Source organism: Ylistrum balloti, unplaced genomic scaffold, assembly GCF_031769215.1.
Source record: "Ylistrum balloti isolate Yb309-2 unplaced genomic scaffold, AGI_CSIRO_Ybal_v1 Utg369830, whole genome shotgun sequence".
NCBI lineage: Eukaryota > Metazoa > Mollusca > Bivalvia > Pectinida > Pectinidae > Ylistrum > Ylistrum balloti.
In genome coordinates, this window is record NW_026781993.1 from 2,419,469 (window position 1) to 2,446,049 (window position 26,581).

Consider the following 26,581-nt stretch of genomic DNA (forward strand, 5'->3'; position numbering starts at 1 on the left):
TCTCAGTGTCAACGTTTGATGCAGTCATTATTGTAACACTATCAAAATATTGACGCGTTTCTGATGTCTTCATAAATAGTAGGTAAAGTGCTTGAAAATTAAGTAGTAGAACTGTATCCTACCACTGTGATGAAGCTAGGATCAAAAGTGTGGGAATCCAAACCATACCTAACATATACTGAAACGATACAATGTTACTTCTGTAGTATGGTATCAATAACACTAACTATGTAACCAACACAATAGAAACATACATGTAACAATTATATACAATATAGCACTGAAACATTGAACACTATGTAGGATCTCAGTCGACAGTATTGATTAAAATTAGGTGGTTCTGTGTCTTTGTTGTGCGTGATTTTTCGATCGTTTTGACTCTTTACAGTTTACCTTTACCTTTTCATGGTTTGCAGATATTAACGAATGTGACGAAGATGAGGAAGACAACTTTGGCTGTAACCAGATCTGTGTAAATACAAAAGGATCGGCCTACTGCGCATGTCATAAAGGCTTTAATCTGCACAAAGACAGGAAGAATTGTACAGGTGAAACAGTATATAGCAATATCATAGTGTATGAATGGAATGGTGTCATCAATTTTTTTAATTTCCTGCTTTCTGTTTCTTCTCCTGTTTGACGATACGTTTCTTGTCCTGTTTGACGATACGTTTCTTGTCCTGTTTGACGATACGTTTCTTGTCCTGTTTGACGATACGTTTCTTGTCCTGTTTGGTGATACGTTTCTTGTCCTGTTTGACGATACGTGTCTTGTCCTGTTTGACGATACGTTTCTTGTCCTGTTTGACGATACGTTTCTTGTCCTGTTTGACGATACGTTTCTTGTCCTGTTTGGTGATACGTTTCTTGTCCTGTTTGACGATACGTGTCTTGTCCTGTTTGACGATACGTTTCTTGTCTTGTCCTGTTTGACGATACGTTTCTTCTCCTGTTTGACGATACGTTTCTTGTCCTGTTTGGTGATACGTTTCTTGTCCTGTTTGACGATACGTGTCTTGTCCTGTTTGACGATACGTTTCTTGTCCTGTTTGACGATACGTTTCTTCTCCTGTTTGACGATACGTTTCTTGTCCTGTTTGGTGATACGTTTCTTGTCCTGTTTGTCGATACGTGTCTTGTCTTGTCTGACGATACGTTTCTTGTCCTGTTTGGTGATACGTTTCTTGTCCTGTTTGACGATACGTTTCTTGTCCTGTTTGACGATACGTTTCTTCTCCTGTTTGACGATACGTGTCTTGTCCTGTTTGACGATACGTGTCTTGTCTTGTCTGACGATACGTTTCTTGTCCTGTTTGGTGATAATTTCTTCTCCTGTTTGACGATACGTTTCTTGTCCTGTTTGACGATACGTGTCTTGTCCTGTTTGACGATACGTTTCTTGTCCTGTTTGACGATACGTTTCTTCTCCTGTTTGATGATACGTGTCTTGTCCTGTTTGACGATACGTTTCTTGTCCTGTTTGTCGATACGTGTCTTGTCTTGTCTGACGATATGTTTCTTGTCTTGTTTGGTGATATGTTTCTGGTCCTGTGACACGTGTTTGTATGACGTATTAAGGTGTCTAATTAGACTGATATTACTGGGTGTATGTACAGTATGATGTTATTCAAGTTCTCATTGGACAGATATTGACGAATGCCTGTACAGCAATCACTACTGTGCCGAGATATGCATCAACCTCGAAGGATCTTATAAATGTGCCTGTAGAGATGGATTTAAACTTCACTGGGACAACAAGTACTGTACAGGTATGTATACTTCTCTGTACTATCTAAGTAATTTTTAATTTTTAATTTTAATTGTTATTAGTATTCATTTTTAAATTATATACCAACCTTTTGAATGTGTAATAAATGTTTCATGATCTTTGTTGAAATTAGTTCCAGAATTATAACTATAATATACAAAACTTGTAAACATGATATTGAAAAATTATATATCAATTACATATAAATAAAAGCTATTAATATGTTGTTTTTTATTTCGTTAAACGTATCTAACACTTAATACTGTGATCTCAAGTTTAGCTCCATGTTTGGTGTTTTCAATTCGTCCCGAGACTAACGTATTGTTACAATATATGATATCAGACATTAATGAATGCTATACGGGAGCCCACCAGTGTGAAGACCAGTGTGAGAACACGTGGGGATCCTACATCTGTGGATGTACTCAGCCAGGAACACGACTCACAGCCGACCGTCATACATGTATTGGTGAGTAGACTGCTCAGGTACTATATGTTAGTGACCCAGTGAATTACCATTGGTGGCTTTCACGAGAGGTGTTTTACAATATGTATCACTAGGATCTGAATTTGGAATTAACGATGAGGTCGTTGATGACCTTGTAATGGCACGAACTTCGGTTGTGGCACTGTACAATATTGTCTGCATCTTTGTCAGCGCTCGTACCCACATGTCCAGATGAAATACGCGTTGAGGTCCCAGATGGTGTCCCTCTGGTACAGGTGGCACTCCCGGAAATGGTGTACAGTGGACAGTGGCGCATTGAGCCATCGTGGGTTGCAGAGTCTTCAGGTGTACTCTTCCCAGTAGGCAACAGTAGCATCCGGGTAATCAGCTACAACACGGAGTCGGGAGAGGTTAGCTGCACCTTCTACGTTGTTGTAACAGGTGAGCGGAGTCTCTCTGACATTTCTCATATATATTACTTGTGCTTTATAATTAGAATATAATAACATTACGGAACGAAGGCATTTTGTCGATATATCCCAGATCGAGAATACTAGCAGAAAATAAAACACCCGACATCGGATATCTATCATCATTGTCTGTCTCATGAATATGTATATTAAGTAGAAATCAATGGATATCATACATGGCCAAATAGGATGTAAATGCTTTTGTGACGGCGAAGATTTCGGCATGTATTTCTTCTTGAATATTCTTCTTTATCAGGTAATAATTTCGTTATAAGTAAGGAACACTCTCTTGTTGAATTGTTTGATTCTCTTTTGCATTTCTCTTGTCCATCTTGACTCAATGTTAGTAGTTTACGATTTAGGTAGCTTTTGTATATTTCATAATTTTATGTATATTTCAAATATCAATTCAAAACCTCGCCAATTGTTTCCTATTGCTCTCAAATGTCAGAGATAGAAAACATATTAGTCGTAACATCCCCACCCTCCCCCCAATATTAATCAAAAGTAGTCATGTTATTTTGTTTCCTGTGTAAAAAGTACAATCCGATTACTCTGGTAGTGTGGATAACTAGCCCTTCACCGGAAGTATCATAAAGCTAGTTTTATAGGACTAATTATAAGACAACGCATGTTATTTTAATATTCTTTTTATACACCAAAGTGTCGTGTGCAAGGGGGACCTTCCGTTCATCGGATGACGTGTACGCTGGGTGCATGCAGTGTTCCCCAGGAAGTTTCCAGAACGAACAAAATCAGAGAGGCTGTAAGCATTGCCTACCAGGTACCTATCAGGACCAATTTGGACAACTTCAGTGTAAGTACTGCAGGGTCGGTACGTACCAAGACCGTCTCAAACAAACCCTGTGTGTCCCGTGTCCGCCAGGCACGTACATGGACGAGAGTGGAGGCGTGGCTTGCAAGCCATGTCGCACCGGACAGTACAATCACCTAACCTCCCAGACGTCGTGCAAGTACTGTCCAGTGGGGACCTACCAAGACCAGGTAGGACAAACAGAATGTCAAGAGTGCGATATAGGCTACTACCAGCTGCAGATGGGAAAGGACATGTGCAAACTCTGTCCAGAAGATCTTGTTCCATATATGGCTAATGTCGTCATGGTGAAACAGTGTCAGAGATCGAATGATACCATGGTAACAGAGTTGGAGCCGAGACGGTGACGATACTTTTCATGTAATACAATGTACATCATGTCAGTTTACTGCATTTTTGTGCTGTGTGATGACGTCATAACAATTTTATCAAGAGACACGAGTGAAGTTTTACATAACATTTTACATAAATGTTATTTGACTTTTACCCGACATAACAAAATCGAGAGAGTAAGTCCGGTAGTTTGGTATCAATATTGACATTACTTCCGGTATTATTGCTGTTAATGATGACATTACTTCCAGTATTATTGCTGTTAATGATGAAGTTACTTCCGGTATTATTGCTGTTAATGATGAAATTACTTCCGGTATTGAACCTGTATCGGGCAAAGGCACATGCCAAGGATTCTTAGTATTTTTATTCCTCAGTCGTATCGTAATATTGTCATTTATCATTACTTAGTATATATGAGAATTTTAAGTCAGTGTAGACGCCGGAGATACCTTACTCATCTCTCTACTGACTATATCCACTTGTTTTATATTTGTAATAGTTGTCACATGTTTACCCACTTCCTATTTACCACTGCTGTTGACTTTGTGATATGATATATCGTATTGTTTGTTTGTAAATACACATTGAACAATCCATACATCGCTATGTCTTTGTCAATTTCCTAGTTCATCTATGAGTTATATTTTTCGGTGTTGGGTATTGTCATTGAAAATAGGCCCACAAACAATTGCAATATATTTTAGACTGAAGAATATCTTCATATTAATGCCCTTGCCTTTTTTAAAGGGGGCAGGGCAAGATTACGAAAAAATGGCCAATTGGCCATATACTGTGTTTTAAAAATGCGAAAAAAGTGAAAAATTACACAAGCTGTCAGTCATGAAGTTGTGAAACTGACGGGAAATTTCCAGTAACGTTTCGCCCAATGGCGAGTAGCAACTTGGCGGACAAAGCAACAAAAAGTCTCGTTCGCCATGACGCTTCTCCACTTGTGCAGACCACAATAGTGCAGAGATTGTCCGAAAGGATGAACTAGTTAGTCCCACAATATTCAAGGAAGGGAAGGTTCCTTAAAATTTAGGTAAAATAAAAATTGTCGCCAAACATTTTATCACGTTCATTTTACCACAATGAAATACATCAGTGATAATACTTCGTTCTTTCCAAATGATTTTGCCATAATTCGTATTATTAAAAATGTGGTCAATACAACAATTCTTGCACGCCCAGGAGGGGATCCCAGGACTTGTTCCAGCCGAAAGCGAAAGGCATGGAGCATAGGTACTCCGCACTTTACCCTAACCCTAAGCACTATGACAAAATGTTCGCTTTCCTTGATTTGTTGTACATACTTTTCATTTTTACTCAACATAAATATGATTTTAAACAAATGAAATTGGTCTGAATTAAAATTTCTTTTTCTTCCAAGTATCCAGCGTATAACGCCAACCAATATCATGACGTCACAACATATAAACACAAAACGTCAACGTCACATTAACTTCGCTATCGATCATTAGCAGTAGATCGCCAAATTCTCATTTCTTGAAGTACTGACCAAGTAAAGCAACATTCATTTCTGTGTTTTATCTTTCTATATGTTAAAGCAACATAATGTTACATTGCTTTTATTGGTAATAGAGAAGTTGTTCGTAAGTTCTGACCCCTCTGACCTTGAAACAGGCTCTAGGTCATTAAGCTTGGAAGTCCTTTCCTCAGAAATGTCGTTTGGTGATTTGGTCCATGTTACTTTAAAAGGAGTCGAGCTGTTTGCCAAATATCATTACATATTTTGCGGTTGTGAAGAAATCGGTAAGTTGGCGCAAGGCGGAGGAATAACGGATGCCACAGAATCAGTTCTGGATGTTCCCATTATCTCTAACCAGCCGTTCAACAACCGTATGTTTAAAATAAGAAGAACGTCAACATTTAACTATATCATCATTCTAGAACTCTTTAATGATTCCAAGGACCAAATGTGTGGTAAAGATCAGCGGAAGTGCAACTAACTATGTAATTAATTCATTTTAGATACTGGGTAAGTTTGATCGCTGTGGCTTACATCGGTTAACCTAATGACCTTTAATGTGTTGACAGGCCGTTTAGATTGTAATAGTAATACTACTGGTTAATATCATAGGAATTTGATATGTATATACTAAACCATACATAGGTAACACTTAGAAGTTAAACCCCCTTCACACTACAACAAGACCATGAAGACTGCACTGTGTCCTAAAACATCAATAAATCCAATGTAATGATGTATTATATACTAGATGTTACATAATTTAATATTCTTTTAACCAAATCTTGAAAGTCAACCATCTCAGGTAAAATCAGAACGTATAGAGGGATTTAAGACTGTGTTTTTCTACTTTTTTCTAGTTCAACCAAATGCTAGAAAATGCATGTTTGTATCTATAATAAATTTTGATATCTGATTATTATGATTATCTCGAAACGTGCTAATAATAACGTATAAATTGATATTTTCTGTATGCTGAAATATACTGAATTGAAACACTATACCAATTAGAGGTAATTAGCCTTGCTGTGTTTATATACCACTTTTCTCCACGAGTTCCTTACTAATCTTTCAAGACCAACATTATAGTAGAAATCTCAATTTTCAAATTGATCGCGCTGACTTTCGTGACAATTCTTTCCGTTTACTTTGGATTTTTTAAAAACAAAATGTTTATTGAAGAAAGTAATTTGTAATTCCGTGACATTTAAAGTTCAATAATTTTCCGTTTGACCAATGTCATTTTTATGATTCGCCGTTTTAATTTATTAGTATTATTTTTGTTTCGAAAATGAGATTCCCTTTTCACTGTTCGACAAATTGGCCCTGGTCAGACCGGTCAGTACAAAGACCGCATATATTTTGTAGTGAATGGGACACAGGTAAGTAACAAATGGAAGGTCTGCACGACTCAACGAACAAACACGAAAGCTAATACCAGAAAAAACATCCATTATCCCTCTGTAATATATATGTCCTTGTGCAAAATGCCTTTTTATGATTTTGCATCGGAGACTTAATTGTTTGATCATGTTGTTTGGGATGGAAAGGGTACCGCTTGATTATTCATGGTTTACTTATATAAACAATGTAGCAATAATGAAATTTGGAATTAACCATATGTAACACCCCTTGATAGATCACCACTTTCAGTAATTCGTAAAACGAGAATTATGAAGTACTGGCCGAAATCATTGCAGACGGAGAATGGTATCAAAAAAGCCTCGTTATCTCATCTCATCCAGAGAGAAATTGGCTCAGTAATGTAAAAACATTATTAATGTCTCAAGGTTTTGGATATGTTTGGTTTCACCAGAATGTTTGTTTTAAACGTCAGTTACACTCAACATTAAACGACGACTGATTGATGCTTTGAACAAAAATTCAATAATCATTTTGAAATATCTTCTTAGGCCTTAGGCAAAGCCCAACCAAAGGCCCGTGTTATCATCATTGGAGTGTGTGATGTCATCTTTTTTCTTCGTCACAAAGAAGAAAACGATCCCCAATTTGTGTCTCCTTCCGTCTTCTCTGTAGATCGATATCGCCATCATAGGTTGGTTGCTGGTAGCTTTGAGGTGACCTTTGACCGGCTCCTGTATAGGGGTGATTTTACAAATGTTGAAGGTTGGGATTTTCTGTATCATCTCCTCAACATCAGCATCAAAATTTCTGTCATTCAGATTGGAAATTGGCGATCTATAAATCTCCAATAACATCTATCATTACGTCTAGTCTTAACTGAATACTTGAATCCGTCTTGAACCAAATAGTGTACACCACTACCATTTTGCAGAAAATCTACTCATACTTGTGCATTAGCAACATCAAATAGATAGTGTTTTAACCATGGGGAGCGGAGAATGAAAAAGGCCTGTTGTCGAGGAAACGTACCAAGTACGTGGACCTGTTGACAGTGTTGGGAGCAGGGGTGGCAGACATGGAACCTCCCTGTGGAAGTTGAGTGTAGGGGCTTCCCAGCACAATCAGTGTGGAGAATGTTCAGCGCACTAGGAGTAATTGGCAAGGAGAGGAAAGGAGCAGTACAAAGGTTTGACCAAGCAGCTGACCATGCCTCGAGTTGGTTGTGGATGAAAAGAAAGGAAACTACCCGTAAGCCAACCGTTGGAGCACAGTGATCAACACTGTGGACCCACCATCCAGAGAATGTTCCGAGTTAGAGGTTGAAGCATTCAGGGAAGGCCGGACTCGGCTGACGACTCCAGCGGATCGGCAGTGTTAACTACCATCGACGGCATCTGTATTATGTAAGTTTGTCCAGGACACAGGTAAAGTTTAATGACAACGAGCCACGTGGTACATAGGCCATTTTGGGGTGGTGTTTACAAACGTCTGAAATATGAGCTGTGCACAGAGGATGGCAATATTGTGAGAAAATAATTTCTGTTTTGGTATGTAATATATTTATATAGGTATACGTACAAACGAGTTATTGACACGGAACTGATCAAACAAATTAGTTATAGAAACATGGATATTGTCTAAGAAACAATTGACAAACAAAAGTTTGTACGTAATCACTTCCGTGCACTTTTCCCCCCTGAAAATCTAATCGAATAGCCCTTATATCTATTTTTGTCTCGTCCTACTTCTTTGAATTTCCCGAAAGTATCAGAAAGCAATCTGAACCCAGATATAACCAACTGTTATAATCATGTCTGATAGTACACATCTCTTTAAAAATGAGTGTACATATAAATATCAACGTCAACATAGTATATACATTATACACTTCCTCAATAATGCCTGCATAATTCGTCATTATTGTTTTATTTACTGTAAGTGAATCGGTCAGTATATATTCACACCAATGGATACAAATGTCAGTCGTAAAATGTATACATGCCTAAGACATTTCATGGTATATAGACGAACGAAATATATAGAGTGATAAGCTTATAAATTATCAAAATGGAGATTTTTTTAATATCCGAGGAATTCAAATAAACTCCAGTGATTGTTGATATTCACATACTGTGAACTATGTTTTGGTTATAACTTTGCCGCTATGTGAAAATGTCGTTTAATTGTGTTATTCATTTCATTAGTTTATGTAAAAGTTACCAAATGTACTTGGACCAGAAGACAACATAACTATTAACCTTATATAAAAAGCAGCTCGCTTTGATAACTTATTGATACACGTAACATTGATGCTGTGTTTACCTGTACAGCGACGGGACGAACATTTCTGTGAACTGAAATTATGTGCCATTTTCACCTTAAAAATTAAACAACTAATTTCTAATTCAAGTTCGTCAAAGTTATAACAATGTATTAGAAAGTTACTATACTTGATAGTCAGAGACATACATTTGGAGATTCAAACATAATAATGCTTTATTTCACACTGAAGTTGTCAAAATAATCGTTTTGTTTAAAATGTGATAAGACTGCGAAGAGGATTCATGGATAAGTTTCAGCTAAAAATTTACGCAACTATTTTTCATCTAAAAATACCGCAACGATATCCTCAATAGCTGCATATGCACAGTGCCATATAATGAGAAGACAAACAAATAAATATACATTTCCCTTGTGTTTTAAATCAAAATTGCAACTTTGACCTACATATATAATTGTTTACATTAATCAGGCTTCAATATTACCGTACATACAATGTAAATGTAGTCCTTAATGAGAAGATGTGATTTCGTCAGAAAAAGAGGTAAAATTACGGAAGCGTATTCCGGCCACGTTATCTTTGATTTTATCTCGAAATTTCGAGATATTCCGTATAAAATATTGTTATCAATGTTAGCTGTAAATAAGATATTCATTTCTGAAGCCCGAGCTATAAAATAATGCCTATCAGAACTATCCGTAACTTTTGACCGGCTCCGACTTCTGCCTAAGCAATTACAGTAACTCCATGAAATCATCGCGATGTTTTGCGTATTTCGGTTACCATTCAAACATCGAAGTGACTTTGACACGGTCAGGTGACGTTAGTATCGAACGGGAGCACGACTGACGAAAACATCGGATGATCATATTCGAAATCGGATGATTCATGAATGTTGACTAGTGGCTAAATGTGATATTTATACCATAATTTCAGCACTCAACTATCCAACGAAGGATACATCAACACTGAGATATTCTATTAAGGTAATGGCGATTTTCTATTTGTTGACCCATATTCTGTTTACGATATTGTAACGATTCGTCCTGTTGACACTAGTGAAGATACTAACAGTGATTAACTTGACTAGGAATATAAGTTAAGCAAAGTTTGAAGTAAAAATGACAACTACAAAAATAGTCAACACAAATTGTACATTCTAGTCGTGATATGTCCACAATAGCCGGTCCTAGCAGTGGTTGACCTGTACCTTAACTAGGGCGAAGTGACCTGTCCCATTGACCGATATTTAATTGGTTTATATTTGTAAACAATTGAGTGGCTTTGAAATCTTCAAAACACCATGTAAGATCAGATATATCTGTAACACCTATAAATGTTCAATATTATCATATAATCAGTATATTTTTCCATTAAGATGAATTAAAACATTTTTTTGGTGAAATATCATCATGTATTACAACTCCATGCACTAGAAAATGAAAAATTGTCACAATATATCATTCTTATCAGTTTACATATAAATAAGCTGAGACAATAAGGTATAAATTTCAAGTTTTTGTGTGTCAGTGGTTCCATGGCCACCTTAAGCTTCAAGTCTAATATCTGATTATATTGTACACTGTGGTGTTCATAATGTTTCTTTTTGAATTTATAATGTAATATTGATGAACTGTATCGAACTTTTAAACTTTGTCAGTTCAAGCCAAAAAGCATTGTTTATATACACTGTGGCTATTTCAATAGAGACATTTTAAAAATAAAAGATACATCATTGTCGGTACTACATTTACAATTACTGACTCTTTAGTGACACAGGCTTAAATATACATTAGTGGAGACATTAAAATAGCATAATGAACTCTGCTACATTGCCAACCATGTAGGGACTCGGGAATAACTCTCATTCCAATAACTCGCGGATTCAGGTTTGAGTCCTTGTGGAGGTATTAAAATAACATATCGATAATGACCTCTTGGTCAGTCAGTTTATTTACTTTAAACCTTACGGTTTATCAGTACAGTGCATATATTTACAGTGCAAGTACAAACACAACAAACCTAGAAAATACATAGCACACAGACCACTTACACAGGATCAAAGTGTAGAGAATAAGTCCATATATCCATCTCTACACATATAAATTAACTTAATGTCTTAAACAGTATTTATTCTCCTTTTGTTACTAATACTTATAAATTTTCCTAAATTAGACAGATCTTTAGTATTTTCTGTTTCCAAAAGTTGTATAAATTTTGCCATACTTGCTTTCATATAGTAATACTTTTTAATAAAACGTTTCCTTATATCTTTATAATGTTAGCATTTTAAAATAAAGTGATACTCATCTTCAATATCGCCACTCGTACAAAAGTTGCAAACTCTATCAACTCTTTTAACGTTATTGTATCTACCGGTTTCAATATACAATTTGTGCAATGATAATCTAATTTTTGCAATTTCTTTGATATTTTGTAAACCAATAGATTTTGTTTTTGAACGAAGAGATTTTGTTAAATACTGTTTTAAGACAAAATTTTTCACTAATAAATTTATACAATGAACACTTTGAAGACAACTCAATCAAACACATACATTCTTGCTGAAGAACATCACACATCCTACATCTAATTACATTCAGAATAAAAGCTTCATTACTAAAATAATTACTGTCCCACAAATATCCTAAACCCATTTTAGATAACTCGTCCTTTACACTATTTGTTCATTCACTCCCCCTATCAAGCATTTCTTTAAAACAAGACTGAAGAATACAATTTTCTGAATTTCTTAGTTTAATCCAATATTTAAAAATTCTAAATTTTCAAATTATACTTAAAGGTAACCTGCCCAATTCTTGATATATCATTACATTTGGTGTACTTTTCTTAACCCCTAAGATTCTCTTACAAAAATTTACATGTAACTTTTCTATATCTGATGCCTTATGGAAACCCCAAACTTCAGATCCATAGTTCAGTATGCTACAAATGAAAGTGTCAAAAACGCTAAGTTGAATTTCAATATTGAAATAATTTTTCTTACAAATGTTTGTTATACCAAATAATGCCTTCCTTCCTTGCTCAGCTATTTTCTGTTGCGTCAAATTGAATTTACCATAAAATTCCATCATTATTCCAAGATAATTAAAACTATCAACATTTTCTTACAAACTACCATTATAAAACCATTTATCTGTCTCCTTCAACTTACCACCATTTCTGAAAACCATCACTTTAGTTTTGTCAACATTTACAGTTAAATTCCATGTATTAGGATATTGTAATAATGAATCCAACATTTTTTGCAATCCTTCTGCCGATGGTAAGTAGTGATCTACACCATCATGAATGACGGACTTCCATACATATTGAAAACATTGGGAAATTTTCCTAAATTAGGATAAATTTTCACTAAAACAGAGCTAATTAGTATATTTTACTGAACATCTTTTCAAATTTTTTTTTTTTTAACTCATATTTCATTCATTTTTTTCAAAGGACATGGGCAAACAGGGCTCTCACACCCCATTTTCGCACTGGGGCCCGGGGCCGTTAGAATTGGAAAAAATAATGGTGTTTTCCTTAGAATTGGGAAAACTTGGGGTCTAAATTGGGGAAAAAAGATACTATTTTGCATTGGGAATGGGGCCGAATATCGGCCCCATATCTGTCAGATCGAGAGCCCTGGCACATGACAGTAATATATAATGTACACAACCAGATGATCATACATGTTTTAATGAAATTAAAGTAAAGTGAATATTCCCTAATGTCATGTGTCATGTTTAGCTTTTCAAATATTGACATCATGAAAAGAAATATAAATCTAATCTCAACATTGTCATATTTTATTCATGTATTTTAATGTATTGTGATATATTTGTTATCCCTCTTTTGCATTCTGACCAAGAGGCTTTCCAAAATTTCTCCATTTCTCCAAATAGGAATTTTCCAAAAAGAGTAGTATTCCCCATATTCTGGATTAACCCAGGGGAATTAACATTTGAGTTTTGTATTTAGCAAATGTTTTACAATGTATAAAGATATGTGAACTATTGAAAAAAAACGTTCATGTTGTTGCTATGGTATACCTATCAGAAAGACGGCATACTGCGTTTTTTCTTATTTTTGTGGCTGCAAACTTTGGAATTGATAAAAATGTACCTGTATTTTGATGAAGAAAAACTGTAAAAATAATGATAAATTTTCTATTTGCTTGAGGTTATCAACGGACAATTGCAAATTAACTTACCACTCAGCCAGTAATTTGCACATATAATGAAACCATCATTTATTTCTCATCTGTTTCAGACTTCAAACACATAAAAAGGTTGAGAGTTGGAAAGAAAAATATTGTCGGCTGCCTTACAAAATTTATATAGAAACATATCTCCTCACTTATTGAGTTGGAACTACACTGAAGGTCCTGGTAATTGGTACACCAAATACGAGTATTGACTATGAGTCAGCTGAGTAAAGTGGATTCTGCTTTCCGTAGTGTTATTGTCCTAAAGTTCTTTAAAAATGGATGGGGAACACCAGAGAATCTCAAAAAGTAAGTTTTAAAAACATACATGTATACAAATTACAAATAGAAGTAGAGTGTTCATCTGTCATTTGTTACCAGTATGTAGGTACACTTCATAGGTACACTTTAAATGTTTCAGAGTGGATGCATAATATGTTCTTTGAGATTGAGATACTATTGACCTGAGATTGAACATGTTGATGCAACATGCACTGAGTGTATGACCAAGTGGTCTCCCATCCAGGTGCTGACCACACTCAACATCATGCCTAATTTGGCTACATAGACCCGCCACACAACGGTACTGGCACAAAAAAGGACTATTGGACTATACCACTGAAATGCCCATATCCATAAACAGTCACTTTTGTGATGATGAAAAAAAATTGAATACAATGACCATAGTGTATTTCTTTTCATTGGAAATGATAACAGTCATGCAAACATACTTCGTCCTCACGAATATGTGTTAATTTGTAGTAGTGTAGACGTTTGCTGAATTGATAGCAAATGTAGATGAATAAAAAAATTCTGTATCCCCTATTAATGTTGTATGTTTATGATATAAAAATTGACATATGAATTGTGCATTTTCAGGATATTTGATTTTCGCAAGAAAATTTCAAACAGAGAAACTTGTAAATACATGGTGAACATGTCGCTGGACCAGGTCACCATTGACAAGGTAGGTGTGCACAGTCTATTAAAAGGCTCAGAATAAAAAATGTATATTTCCTACCATGTGATGATGCAAAAGTTTAAGATAATGTTTGTATATTTTTAAAGAATTTTCACTAAAGATGGAAGCATTCTAATGACTTATAGTGTTCATTAACTTAATTCAGTTAATATTTTGCATGTCTAAGTTGTAACATGATGGTATCAGCATTTATAAGGAAAGGGTGGTGAAGTAGAGAATGCTTAATTCATTCAAGATGATGATCTTTTCTAAAAAGGAAATATATTTTAAAGGAGGAAGAGAAAAAAAGCTGGAAAACCATTGAAGGCCACTTTACCTCTCCATTTCAAAGGCACTTGCCTGGAGTTATGCCTGAAGAAGTCCAAACAGCCAGGTGAGTGTGTGAATGTTTTGCCTAGGTTTTAATCTACATAGGTAAGGGTTGATGTTGTTGTAGACAGATAACCAATGTAAAGCATGATGGCCATATTTTGCTACATAACCCCAACAATAAACTGTCAGGTAAGCATTCAGACATATGAGCCTCTTGGGATTTAATGACCAATTGGTGTTTTTTCTATATACATATATAACATTTATGAATTAAGTGTTTGGTATGTCAATTTGAACCAAACCTCTAAATTAAAACCATATTTTTAAAATTTTTACTTTTTTCCCCCAGATTCAAAATGATTCTCCCTAAGAAATGGCAAACAGGACAATACAAGCCTGTATGTTTACACCTTGCTGGTACAGGTGATCATGTAAGTATGGGTATACCTGGACAATACAGGTGATCATGTAAGTTTGCTCAGGTCTCAGTTCAGTTCTAATCTATTTATTTCTATATCCAATAGTAAATGATTTTTACATGTGATAAAAATTCATTTGTAACAAGTTGGTGGAGAATGTGTTTCCAATACAGTTGAACCGCTTATTCATCACATGATATTACACACAACATTGAATTAACAATATTTTGATTCCCCACTATTTTATAGAATGTTTGTGATATCCATATCCGTCTGTCAAGGTGAGAGTCTCATTCTGTTCTGAATCAATGTCGTATGTTGAGAATCAGATTTGGCTTATCTTTACCCTACATTATCATATCTATAGCAGTAACACTTTCTTGTCTGGTAGACATTTTCTGGTTTTCATTGGTAACAGAATTAAAGTGTACAAAAGTACATGTACAGATAAAGGTGATCAGGCATAGGTATCTGATACTGATCATGTTTTTTTTTCACTTTAGGGCTTCAGAACCAGAGAAGACAAGATGGCAATGCCACTGCTACAGAAAGGGATTGCCTCCATCCTGTTGGAAAACCCTTTTTGTATCCTTTTTTGACTGTCCTTGTAATGTTGTTTTGCCTCTTTTCTGACTTGTTGATAGCACTATTATTCATCCTCTTTGTGGATAAGACATTTGGTTCACAGAGTTAAGTATCTTCGGTATATATGTGTAACTTTTGACTTGATCTGTTTTGACAAAGAAGTGATCCTGGGTTTACAGTTCTAGTATCTGTTCCTTGTCTTGTCAACGTTCAGTACATGATTCCTTAACAAGCTGACAGATGGTACAAGGAAACCAAAGAAACAAACGTAAGTTAATCTGGTGATTAGACCATCAAGTTTCTGATAGAGCTTCGTTCTTGACAAATTTTAAATTATAGCATTATCTTACAAGTACAGAAAAACTTGTGGATAGCGACAGCTTAGGGGAGCAATAATTATCTGTCTATTTAGACAGGTGATCATTGTATACAGGTACATTATATCAGAGTTTCTTTACTGTGTTACCTGTGTATAAGGACAAATCAGGGGAGCAATGATCATTTGTCTCTTTTGACAGCTGGTTATTGTATCCAGGTACAATTTACTAGGGAGTAGTTAATTTATAATGTTACATGTCAATTTGTGGAAAAGTCAACTCATTACTTTTCTTGTCTGACCATTTAGAGGTGTCAAGACACAGGAAATGGAAAGACAAATGGAAACAACATATTTGATGAAGTAATTTCATGAAGATTATTCATATAAAAATGATCAACAAATAATTACTATGTAAGTAGGTCTTAAGTCTGTAGAATAAATAAATAAATAACATATTTTTGTCTATGAAACTACACGTATTTAGTTTACTAGTACTCTTTGTGTTATGTCAGTTGTCCATTACTACAGCAGAGAATTCCCTCCAGAGAACTCCGTTCAGAGAATTCCCACAGATTTCCCTCCAGGGAATTCCCTCCAAGACAGAAGCTGTTCCATCTGTTGATTTTTTTAGAGGAAAAAAAAAGATTAGTTATACACCATGCCTTATGATGTTTGGTTTGTTACAGCCGATCGTTCCTGTTACATGTCAATGATCTATTCGTGATGGGTGCTGGCCTCACCCTTGAGTCTCTTGTTCTCCTCCACTGGTGTGAGAGTAGAGGGTATGGACCTCTAGGTATCACAGGGATCTCCATGGGAGGACATGTAGGTAGAACACTGTGTATTTGTAACCACTGTTGAGGAAGCAGCCATAAGTTAAATCCATTTGTAGTATTAGTAACCAGAGAAAGTTACCACTAAACATTGGGATCAAATCAAATCAATTTGTCATTTTAACAGTCATATTACTGGAACACATATTTAACATATAAGTTTTCATAAGGTTGAAAGCCCCAATATATATATCATTTGGCAAATTCTCAAGGTTCAAAACTTTTTTTTACTTTCACATAGTAATTATGTACAGATGGGATTAAAACATACTTCAGCTGAGTAGTATCTATTAAGAAACACTTAGTGGGAATAGCAAAACAAAAAAAGATGAATAAAAGTGGGTCCCACAAAAATACAAACCGATGTTATGTAAATATCTAAAGGCTGCCTGAAAATCATGTGATTAAGCTGCATGCTTTTCGTAACGCCATGTCACAGGTAGAATGCAGGCGCATAGTCATTCAAGGGCTGCTTCATAGTCTGAATACGACATATATGATTTTAGTAAACATGACCTCTCACAGAAATGTCTAAATGAAATTTTGACTTTGGTTCAGGAACCTTTTTAAATGGAGGCATGTTTACAAAAAATGTGTTTCAAAAGCTTTGATATTGATAAAAACAAGAAATGCCATCTGGTGTTTTTATCAGATAATATAATTTGTATTGTATCAAAATAAATAGATAATTAAAATTCTTTTGGTGAATATTTATATATATTTGGGATTTTAATATACATGTATATGAATTGACCTGCTGTAAATACATTTATAGTAGTGGAATTGATCGGTTAATTTATCAGTGATCTCATCACTGTGTAATGTACTCTCACTGGTAATTTTACTGATGAAGTTTAAAATTGTCCTATATATCCAATTATTACAAGAAAATTGCTCTACAGATGATAATCAAGATCAGCAGTTTCCCTCTACAATCTCTTCATACAGTTGAAGTGTTTATCACACTGCATGATGTGTTTAATCTTTCTACAGATGGCATGTTTAGCGGCCACTAACTGGCACAAGCCGTTAGTGTTGGTCCCTTGTTTGTCCTGGACTACAGCTTCTTCAGTCTACACCAGGGTAACTATTATCTTATATAGAATTAAAGCTTAAGGTGAGATTAAAGTTTTCAGAATGCTTCTGAGATATCCCTTGAGACAATAAAGCCATCATATCTGAGGAAGTGCAGACATTTTATTTGCCTGCGTTATGCCCCTTTGTTGGGAAACCGAAATCTCATATTCAACGCAAACTGTCAGGACTTTGAGTCTGATATCAGTGAAGCTTTACATGAGTTATAACTAACCCCTGACATTTTGCATAATTTTTACCAGTTGTAGTCATGGTTACAAAAACTGTGATGTCTGATTTTTTTTTCTTGACCAATGAAATCTACAAGATTCTACCAGTCATATGTAATGTATGAGTGCTTAATTGTTGAGGGAAGTAGTTATCTTTGAGAAGACAATTCTAGTTATCTATGTATAATGTTGTAATATTAATATTAATACAAACAGGGAGTTCTGAGGAATGGTATCAGTTGGAAGAAGCTTGAATCCCAGTACAAAGATGAATCAGAGTATAAAGAAATGGTTGACCTCCTTTGTACTCCAGACAAGGTAGGATATTTTTTATAATGCTCCCTGGAAATTTTTTGAGGGAGCATATAGTCGCAACCTTTTCCATTTGTCTATCCATCCTTTTGTGACTGGAGCACAGTGAAGCAAGGATTATGAAACTTATAGTTTACATTGATCATACCAATGAGATGTGCAATGTACCAAATTCAAGGCCCTGGATCCATTACAGTTACAGCCCTTTGTTAAAATTTCATGTCTGGAGCATAACTTTGCTTGCATTTATACTAGGTGAATGAAACTTGGAGGATACATTGATCATACTTAGACAATGTGCAGTGTATCAATTTCAGGGCCCTTGACCCCTCAGAGTTCTTGCCTTTTGCCAAAAAATTCTTGTCTGGAGATGTGCAGTGTACTAATGTTATCTGTTTAAATGTCACAGGACATATTAAAAGGCTGCTGATATTTTTATGTCAAATGACCTAGAGTCACTTCCAAGGTCACATGACACAGCATTTTTTCAACCTTTACTATGGTCGTTGTTGTGGGACAGATCTTGCTTTAGTGATGTGCTATGTATTCAGAAAATATGCAAATAACTATGGACTACTTTTCAGATCACATGGTCATCACATAATGTCTGGTCTTTATAATTTGAGAAGATATTTGTAGCGCAGCAAAGAAATTCCTGAAATCATGATATTTTTCATTTGTAGTGGGATGCATCAGCTTACTCAGAAGGTCGCAGAGCTGTGTTTGATTTAGAGAATCCTGAGGATCTTAAACGGGGTTACGAATTGGCAGCAAATTATGTGTTAAATAATCACTCTGCACAAGGACAAGAAAGTAAACCGTTGAGTATAGAGGACCAGACAGTTAATGGTGAAGATCTAAGTATCTGGAAGAGAAAAATTCTACCTGCTGTGTCCTCCATCAAAACTCCTGATATCAACCTGGAGCCATTTTACCAAGTCATAAATGAAAAATGGATGGAAATTGGCAAAAGAGACGAAGCATCACTTGCCTTTATGATTGGTGTCATGGACGAGTGCACACATCTTGGACATTATACAACACCGGTGGACCAGAACCTTATTATAATAGTGACAGCAAAACATGATGGTTACATTCCCCGTGATGAAGTGTTAGGCTTGGATAAGATCTGGCCTGGTGCTGAGGTTCGCTATGTAAACGGTGGGCATGTTGAGGCCTATGTTCGCCACAAACCAGTATTCATGTAAGTGAATGGAATGGTCTTTCTATGGTGTCAGATTTTTGTACCAACCTATGAAATTCCCATGATTGATTGTGGTCATTTGTTGATAAAAAGTACTGGTCTGTTTGAAATTTCTGAAAGCAAAAAGAGAAAATGCAGATCGTATATTTTGTATTGATACAACTACTTACCAATGTGCTCAATTGAGTGCAAAACCTTTTTGAATCCTAGTTTTTGGTCACTTGAGAGTGAGGCTCAGTGAACATTTCTGATCCATCTTCGTCCATTGTCATACATTGTCTGCTGCCTATCGTCTGTAGTCATTAACATTTTCACTTTTTGGACTTCTTGAAAACTTCTCCAGTGATTTCAATAAAATTTTATGAAAAAGTTTCATGGTAAATGACAAACAAAGTTATAAGATATTTTGATTCTAACCCCACCCCTACATTGGCCTAATATTTGATAAATCTTGTTTCCTAGACAGAGATACAGTAGAATAATAAATTCAATGGATGAAAAGATCCTAAGGTACCTTGTCCAAATTGTAAATTTTATAACCCTCCTGTTCCCAAATTTCCCTCCCTGAAGAGAAAAAAATATCACCATCATTTGTTTATTTGTAGGAAAGTAACACATTTGGATATATTTGGTTTATTTTCAGTAATGGTAATCCAATCAGTGTTTATTAGTTAGAATTATTGTACATGTAACTAGATAACAGTTTGATAGTATGAAAAAGGAAAATGCAGATCTGATCCCTTGGGGAAATTTGCTTATATTTAAAAATCTACTTCTCCAGAACAAGGTACTGCAGAATCAAAAACTCTTCTCAATGGTTTGAAAGGCTCCTAGGTGCTTTGCTGAAATTGTAACCCCTGATTCCCTAATTCGCCTCGAGGGAGGGGATGAAGTTCACCGTAGTTTAAGTAGAAAATTAACATTTTTGGATATACTTGTGCTGTGATTAATTTCAGTAAGAAATAAATCTTACTTAATTGGTATTGTTATCAAATAGCTGTTCGGTGGTATGAGAATTCAGATACTGACTCCCTACCCCAGTTCATAGGGCCTGAAGTGGGTGGCTCAGATTTGTTTAAAAAATGAGCTTGTTAGTAATTTTGCTATGTATTAGCATCATTTATAAACATTGGAATTAAAAATTGTTCTATGTTAACATTGTAATCCCCACAAGGTCATAACAGTAAAAATAGCTATGATTATGTTAAGGCTGCGGTGACCATTCAGACCCGTGGCATCTTGTTTTTTACCCAAATTTCTTCCTTACTGCCTGCTGCAATAGATAGCTCACAAGGTGAAAAATGAAAAAAAAAAAAAAAGAACAAAAAACAAAAAAAAGAAAGAAAAAAAAATTGATAGCCTGCATGGATATATTGCCTGCAGAATGAGAAAAAAAAATTCTTGATGTTATGATATATGATAAATTGATAAGTTAATTACCAGGTTTCATAGTGTTCATTTGTATAGAGTAATCATTATGCGATCGTTTCCCAGTAAAGTAGACTGTTAAATGTAGATTGTGAGTTCTAATGACACGTGTCACGTTCTGTGTTGAAGTATATAAGTGATTGATGACACCACACACAAGAGTATCATCTATGAAATACTTAGTGAAAATGTTGGTGCTTTTACTGTGAAAACAAACTTCTGTTGTCATGTCTCAGACAGAGTCAGATAATCAGAATGCTTAAAATATTGAAATTGTACACACTTTGTAAAGTTTCTAATTCAGAGTTCTCTACCTTTCAGACAAGCAATCACAGATGCCTTTGAGAGAAGTAAGGAGAAATATCACAGTTGATGATTTGGTCCGTGTCCGCAGGTGACAGCAAGAGACTGTTATCAGCCAGCTGGGAATGGATGGGGTCAGGACTTTGTACATTAAACTATAAGTGCATTTGATACCTTGCCAGTATAATTGATAGTACTGAAATCATCAATTTTATATTTATTTTAAAAAAACAAGTGTTTTTTAATGGTTTTGTAGATGGCGAATGCCATGAAAACTTTGATGCTTTTGGAATTTTTTTATAATGGATTTTTTATGATTAAGTTGTTGACTACCCCTAGTTGTTGAATGTCTATGTACATAATGTTGAATTATGATGTAAAATATTTTCTGTTGTAATTATGCAAAAAATGTAGATTAACAAAGCCTGTAAAAGACAAAACCTGTTTTTGGATCACTGAAACAGAAAACATCTTCCTTGAACTCTTATATGAAATGACTGGTTTTATATAAATCACTTCTTGCATTTATCATCATCTCCATATAACCTTGTAAAGAAATGCAAGACTTTTGAAAAATATCCACACATTCATCCAGATTTCTACATGTTTCTGTAGATATCTCCTTGACTTGTAGATGGCACTGCTGTTCTCTGTATGTATACTGAACTATTTCATTACGAAACACAATACAAATGTTGATGATGTTATTTCTGACAAAACCAGTACTGTTTGTTTTACTTTCTCAGGGAATCTGACAGCTATTTTTAATGTATTGCAATCAGTTTTTGTGATAAACAGGTTGCAGGTTAAGCAAATATCTAAGTTGTGTAGATGATGATGTGAAAATATTGTTGAACTGTCCAGACTGGATTTAGGTTTATCATGTTCCAATGATATTACTACACCTCACTACTGAGATCAGGGAGAGCACATACATGTGTTAGCCTTGTCTGTTTTATCATGTAACTAATGTATCATTCTAAAAACAGTGTTTTTTGGAATTATATGGAAAAAAAAAAAGATGAATATAAAGGTAAGCTCTGGGTTCCAAGGTCACCATTCAGAGAAATTGTCAACTAATGCTGTGGCATCGCTCATTGACAAGTGACTTAATTTCCAAAGGAATTTTAGTCAAACTATAAGCACAGGTCATGTATCAAAATACCTGTCATATGTTAATGTTTGAGGGTTCCAAGGTCGAGGTTAACATCATTTCATTTTTGTCAAACCATTCTATAAATTTACTTTAAAGGAGTGGAGCATTCATGTCTGATGGATATTTTCTGGTTTTGTAAACTGTTTTTTTCTTAATGGTGATCAATTTTAGTGTGTCATTCTGAGATTGCCTCTACAGTTTAGAATAACTGTCCACTGGCAATGTAACACTTCTACAGTGTATTACAGGTATAAGTATCACTGAAGTATTGCTGTATTAAAATAGGTAATGTGTGTTAAGTGTATAAATGTATCTGTATTGATATTATAGAGTATGTATGTGTGTTTAGTCTATAAATGTTGCTTTAGTACACTGATAGTATATATGCTGAGTCTAGTCCAGAGTATTAAACTGTAAAGCATTGCAGAGTTTTACGTGTTAGTCAGGATTATTGCTGCAGAATCTGCACTGTTTGAATATTAGATATGAGAACTCTACACTAAGATATACCTCAGACATTGAATTATTTAACACCCAAAATTTGACCTGATGTGTTTCAATATACCTCACGTGTAACCCAGACACAACCCAGGCATTATTTTGATTAATTCTTTTTAATGTGATTATTTCATCTTGCCTGCTTTATAAACCAGGTCAGGAGACGCGTTGTCCACTACTGATGTCCACTAGTGTGGATTTCCTCATGCTGACTGCTGTGTGTTGAGTGTTGAATTAGTGCTAATATTATACTTATGTAACATGAAAAGTAAACATAGATAATACTTGATGCTTGTACTCTTAATGAACTCACATCTAAAGTCAAGGTTCCCTTTTGAGTGATAACTAAATATCATGTTCTTTCAGGTATTTTTACATTGAAATGTAACTATCATTGATAAGTATTCATTATCACAAGATACCTGATTTTTTTCCCATTTGTATCATAATCCAAACGACAGTGTACAGTTGGCACCAGGTTATAATCAGGAAGATATAGGAATGATGAAAGTGTTGCCAAACAACATTACTGTATCATGTTGATGTTTCTGTGTAATCACTAATCAGTTCCATATTGTAAATTAATTCATGGAGTTGTTGGTCACCTAGTTACCTGTACGGGTTTTATCATCTTCAACCTCAGCTGTCACGACTTCTAGTTTGGTTATGGGTGAATTGGTTTTTAGATTTACTACAATCAGGTTAGTGTGTTGTAACTATTGTTGTTATTTATTCATTAATACAGGTGATATTCATTTTGTATTCTATTTTAACTATTCTGACTGCAGTCTTGTCCATTTTCTTTTTCTCTAACAGACATTGGAATTCTCCACCCCACACCTTTGTTTTTGTTTTTGTTTTTTTCCCCTCAGTTGCTTACAGTAGCCCATCAACTACTCAAACAGATACTGATCCAACTATTGTTTTATGCAAGAGAAACTGTCATACACAAATAAATCCAACAGGAACCACTCCGACCTTATATAGACAGGTTATCATACACAAAATGGTCGAACAGGAAATGGCCCAACTTTTAGTTAGAGAAGCTTTCAAACATAAGTCACTTTTACATAGAGGTCTGTTATACATGAATTAGTCAAACAGGAAATGGTAATACATAAAACATATGTCAAACAGGAAGTGACCTCACTCTTACAAAAAGGGGATGTCATACACAAATTATTCAATAGAATGTGGTCCTGCTCTGATAAAGAGAAACAGCTGTACATGAATTAGTCAAACAGCAATTGGTCCTCTTATATTGAGAAACTATTGAGAAACTGTCATACATGTTTGTTTTTACCAGTATTTTGTAGTCATTTACTGGTATAATTTCATTGTGTTCAAGTCTACATTTAAAAATCAAAGTTAGATAAAGTATTTGAATGAAATGGCTGTGGGTAGCTACAAGTAGAGATATGTTTGCAGCAGGGAGATTACCCATAATACACATTTTGTGTATAATCATGAAGTTTTCTGTATTTATTTTTACAAATCAATGTTTTGAATAAGCATGCTACATATCATATAATAAGTGCCAAAATATAAGCTAAACATGTGGATTTGCTGTATTGTACTAGTATTTTGTAGTTGGAGTTAAAAGTACAGTACAGAAATCTCCACTTAATGTTTAGTCATAGTGAAGTGTATGGCGATGCTTTATTGTGTATAAAGGTATCAGTAATCTTCATAAATAATTGGACCTCTTATTGATTGATTTCCAGTATTTATTATAGGAACTATTTCTTGGTATTAGATGTGTTGACTACCTGTAAAGCAAGATCTCTTAATGTAGACATTAAAATTGACAGTATGTCTGTAAATAAGACAAGAGAAATGCATCTCATTTTTCAACAACATCCTGTAAGTAATTACAAAATTTCACAAACCTCTGGTAAAGGCGTCTCTGTAAAAATTGTGGTTCATTAGATAAGATAACACAGAGAAAATCTTATTTCTGAGAAATTTAGAAAAAGTTTGTTATATTGGTATGAATTGGTGCATCTTAACAAGACTTAGCTAGCTTGTTAATATTGTGTATGTTTATACAGTAACAATGAAGTCTTCCAACTGATCCTAATAGTGCTGTAACAGAGATGTTCTCAACAAGGACAGGACCATCATAGATAGCTGATATTGCAGTTATGAATGGTACTCTTTAAACCAACTGGACTTCATTGTGAAAATTTAAGTTTTGGCACTTGTATGTGTATTGGTTGTTTCTAAAGATAATCAACACATTGTTCATATTATTTGTACACAAACCGTGTGTATAGAAATCTTTACTTGTATTCATGTATAAAATTGATTAAATGTACCTATATATACAAATGATTATATGTACACATGTATACAAATGTTCACACCTACATGGGTATTTAAATGTTAACTGGTACACATGTATACAATGTTTACTGGTACATATATATACAATGTTCATTTGTACGCATGTATATAAATGTTTACTGGTACACATGTATACACTATTTATTGATACACATGTATGCAATGTTTACAGGTAAACATGTATACACTGTTTACAAATACATATGTATACAATGTTTACTGGTACTCATGTATACAATGTTTACTGGTACACATGTATACAATGTTTATTTGTACCCATGTATACAATGTTTACTGGTACACATGTATACAATGTTTACTGGTACAAATGTATACAAATGTTTACTTGTACACATTTACACAAAGATTTATTTATACATGTGCATACAAATGTTTACAAGTACATGTGTATACAACTATCACTTTGTACACATGTACATACATTTGTATACAAATGTTTACTTGTACACATGTTTACAGGTATTTACATGTACATGTGTTTACATACTTGGAAATTTGTTATGTTTTGATGATGAGAGATACTATAAAATATGAAGAAAGGAATGTCTTTGTCTTCTGTTGTCTACTAGTATTGTGCTATCAGTCAAACACTTGATGACATTTCAGTTACACAGCACAAGAGAGTATTGGTATGACCTTTAGCTCTTTGAAATATTTTAACATAGATATCTTTTATCAGAAAAACTTGAAACTTTTTACTAGCAAAAGGGAATTAAAAGAATGAGTACCAGGATAATAAGCATGCTGTTGCCCACTGTCTGAACCTACCACTATTTTAGTTTGCAAAACCAACATCAATCAACAAACAACTCTAGGTTGAAATATATGCACTAGTTAATAGATATCTCTTTGATATTGGTAATATGTTTATGCTCCCAGAAAATTTTCAAGGAAGCACATAGTCCACTTTGTCTGTCAAACCCTCCTTCCATGTCCTTTTGTGTCTGGAGCATAACTTTGCCCGCAGAAAGCATGATGAAACTTTGTGTATACACTTATAATTCTAAGGCAAGTTATTGCCCTTTGTTATTTTTTGTCTGGAACATTACTTTGCTTGTATTCAAAGTAGGATATTGAAACTGTCTTGATACATTGATCATACTAAGGCCATGTGCAGTGTACAAAATACAGAAACTGCAACTCCATATTTACAGAGTTATTGCCCTTTGTTAAACATTTTTTGTCTAGAGTATGACTTAATAACTTTTGTTAAGCAACGACAATGAGAGTTGGTGTATACATTGGTCTTGCTAAGAGGATGTGCAGTGTATCAAATTTAGGGCCTGCAGTCCTGTAAATACAGAATCAGCCATCTTTATTGAAATTTCATGTCCATAGCATAACATTCCCTTCATTT

At 34.7% G+C, this 26,581-nt stretch overlaps 2 protein-coding genes across 2 annotated transcripts in view; both read left to right on the plus strand.

The window, feature by feature from the left end:
• LOC132545177 (fibrillin-1-like) overlaps positions 1 to 4,453 on the plus strand; it is a 56,560-nt gene extending 52,107 nt beyond the window's left edge. The window contains exons 20-24 of the mRNA XM_060208852.1: positions 417 to 548; positions 1,647 to 1,769; positions 2,112 to 2,237; positions 2,427 to 2,657; positions 3,351 to 4,453. Of these exons, the coding sequence (XP_060064835.1) occupies positions 417 to 548; positions 1,647 to 1,769; positions 2,112 to 2,237; positions 2,427 to 2,657; positions 3,351 to 3,868 (1,130 nt within the window). The 3' untranslated portion in view covers positions 3,869 to 4,453. The remainder of the gene's footprint in view (positions 1 to 416; positions 549 to 1,646; positions 1,770 to 2,111; positions 2,238 to 2,426; positions 2,658 to 3,350) is intronic.
• A 5,440-nt stretch (positions 4,454 to 9,893) lies between these two features.
• Positions 9,894 to 25,757, plus strand: LOC132545132 (protein ABHD18-like). Its single transcript, XM_060208806.1, has 12 exons — positions 9,894 to 9,978; positions 13,268 to 13,511; positions 14,082 to 14,169; positions 14,457 to 14,557; positions 14,846 to 14,927; positions 15,419 to 15,500; positions 15,741 to 15,768; positions 16,506 to 16,644; positions 17,646 to 17,735; positions 18,173 to 18,274; positions 18,952 to 19,472; positions 21,222 to 25,757. Exons 2-12 carry the CDS (start codon positions 13,417 to 13,419, stop codon positions 21,271 to 21,273), a joined length of 1,380 nt encoding a protein of 459 aa, XP_060064789.1. The 5' UTR covers positions 9,894 to 9,978; positions 13,268 to 13,416; the 3' UTR covers positions 21,274 to 25,757.
• Positions 25,758 to 26,581: the final 824 nt, after the last annotated feature.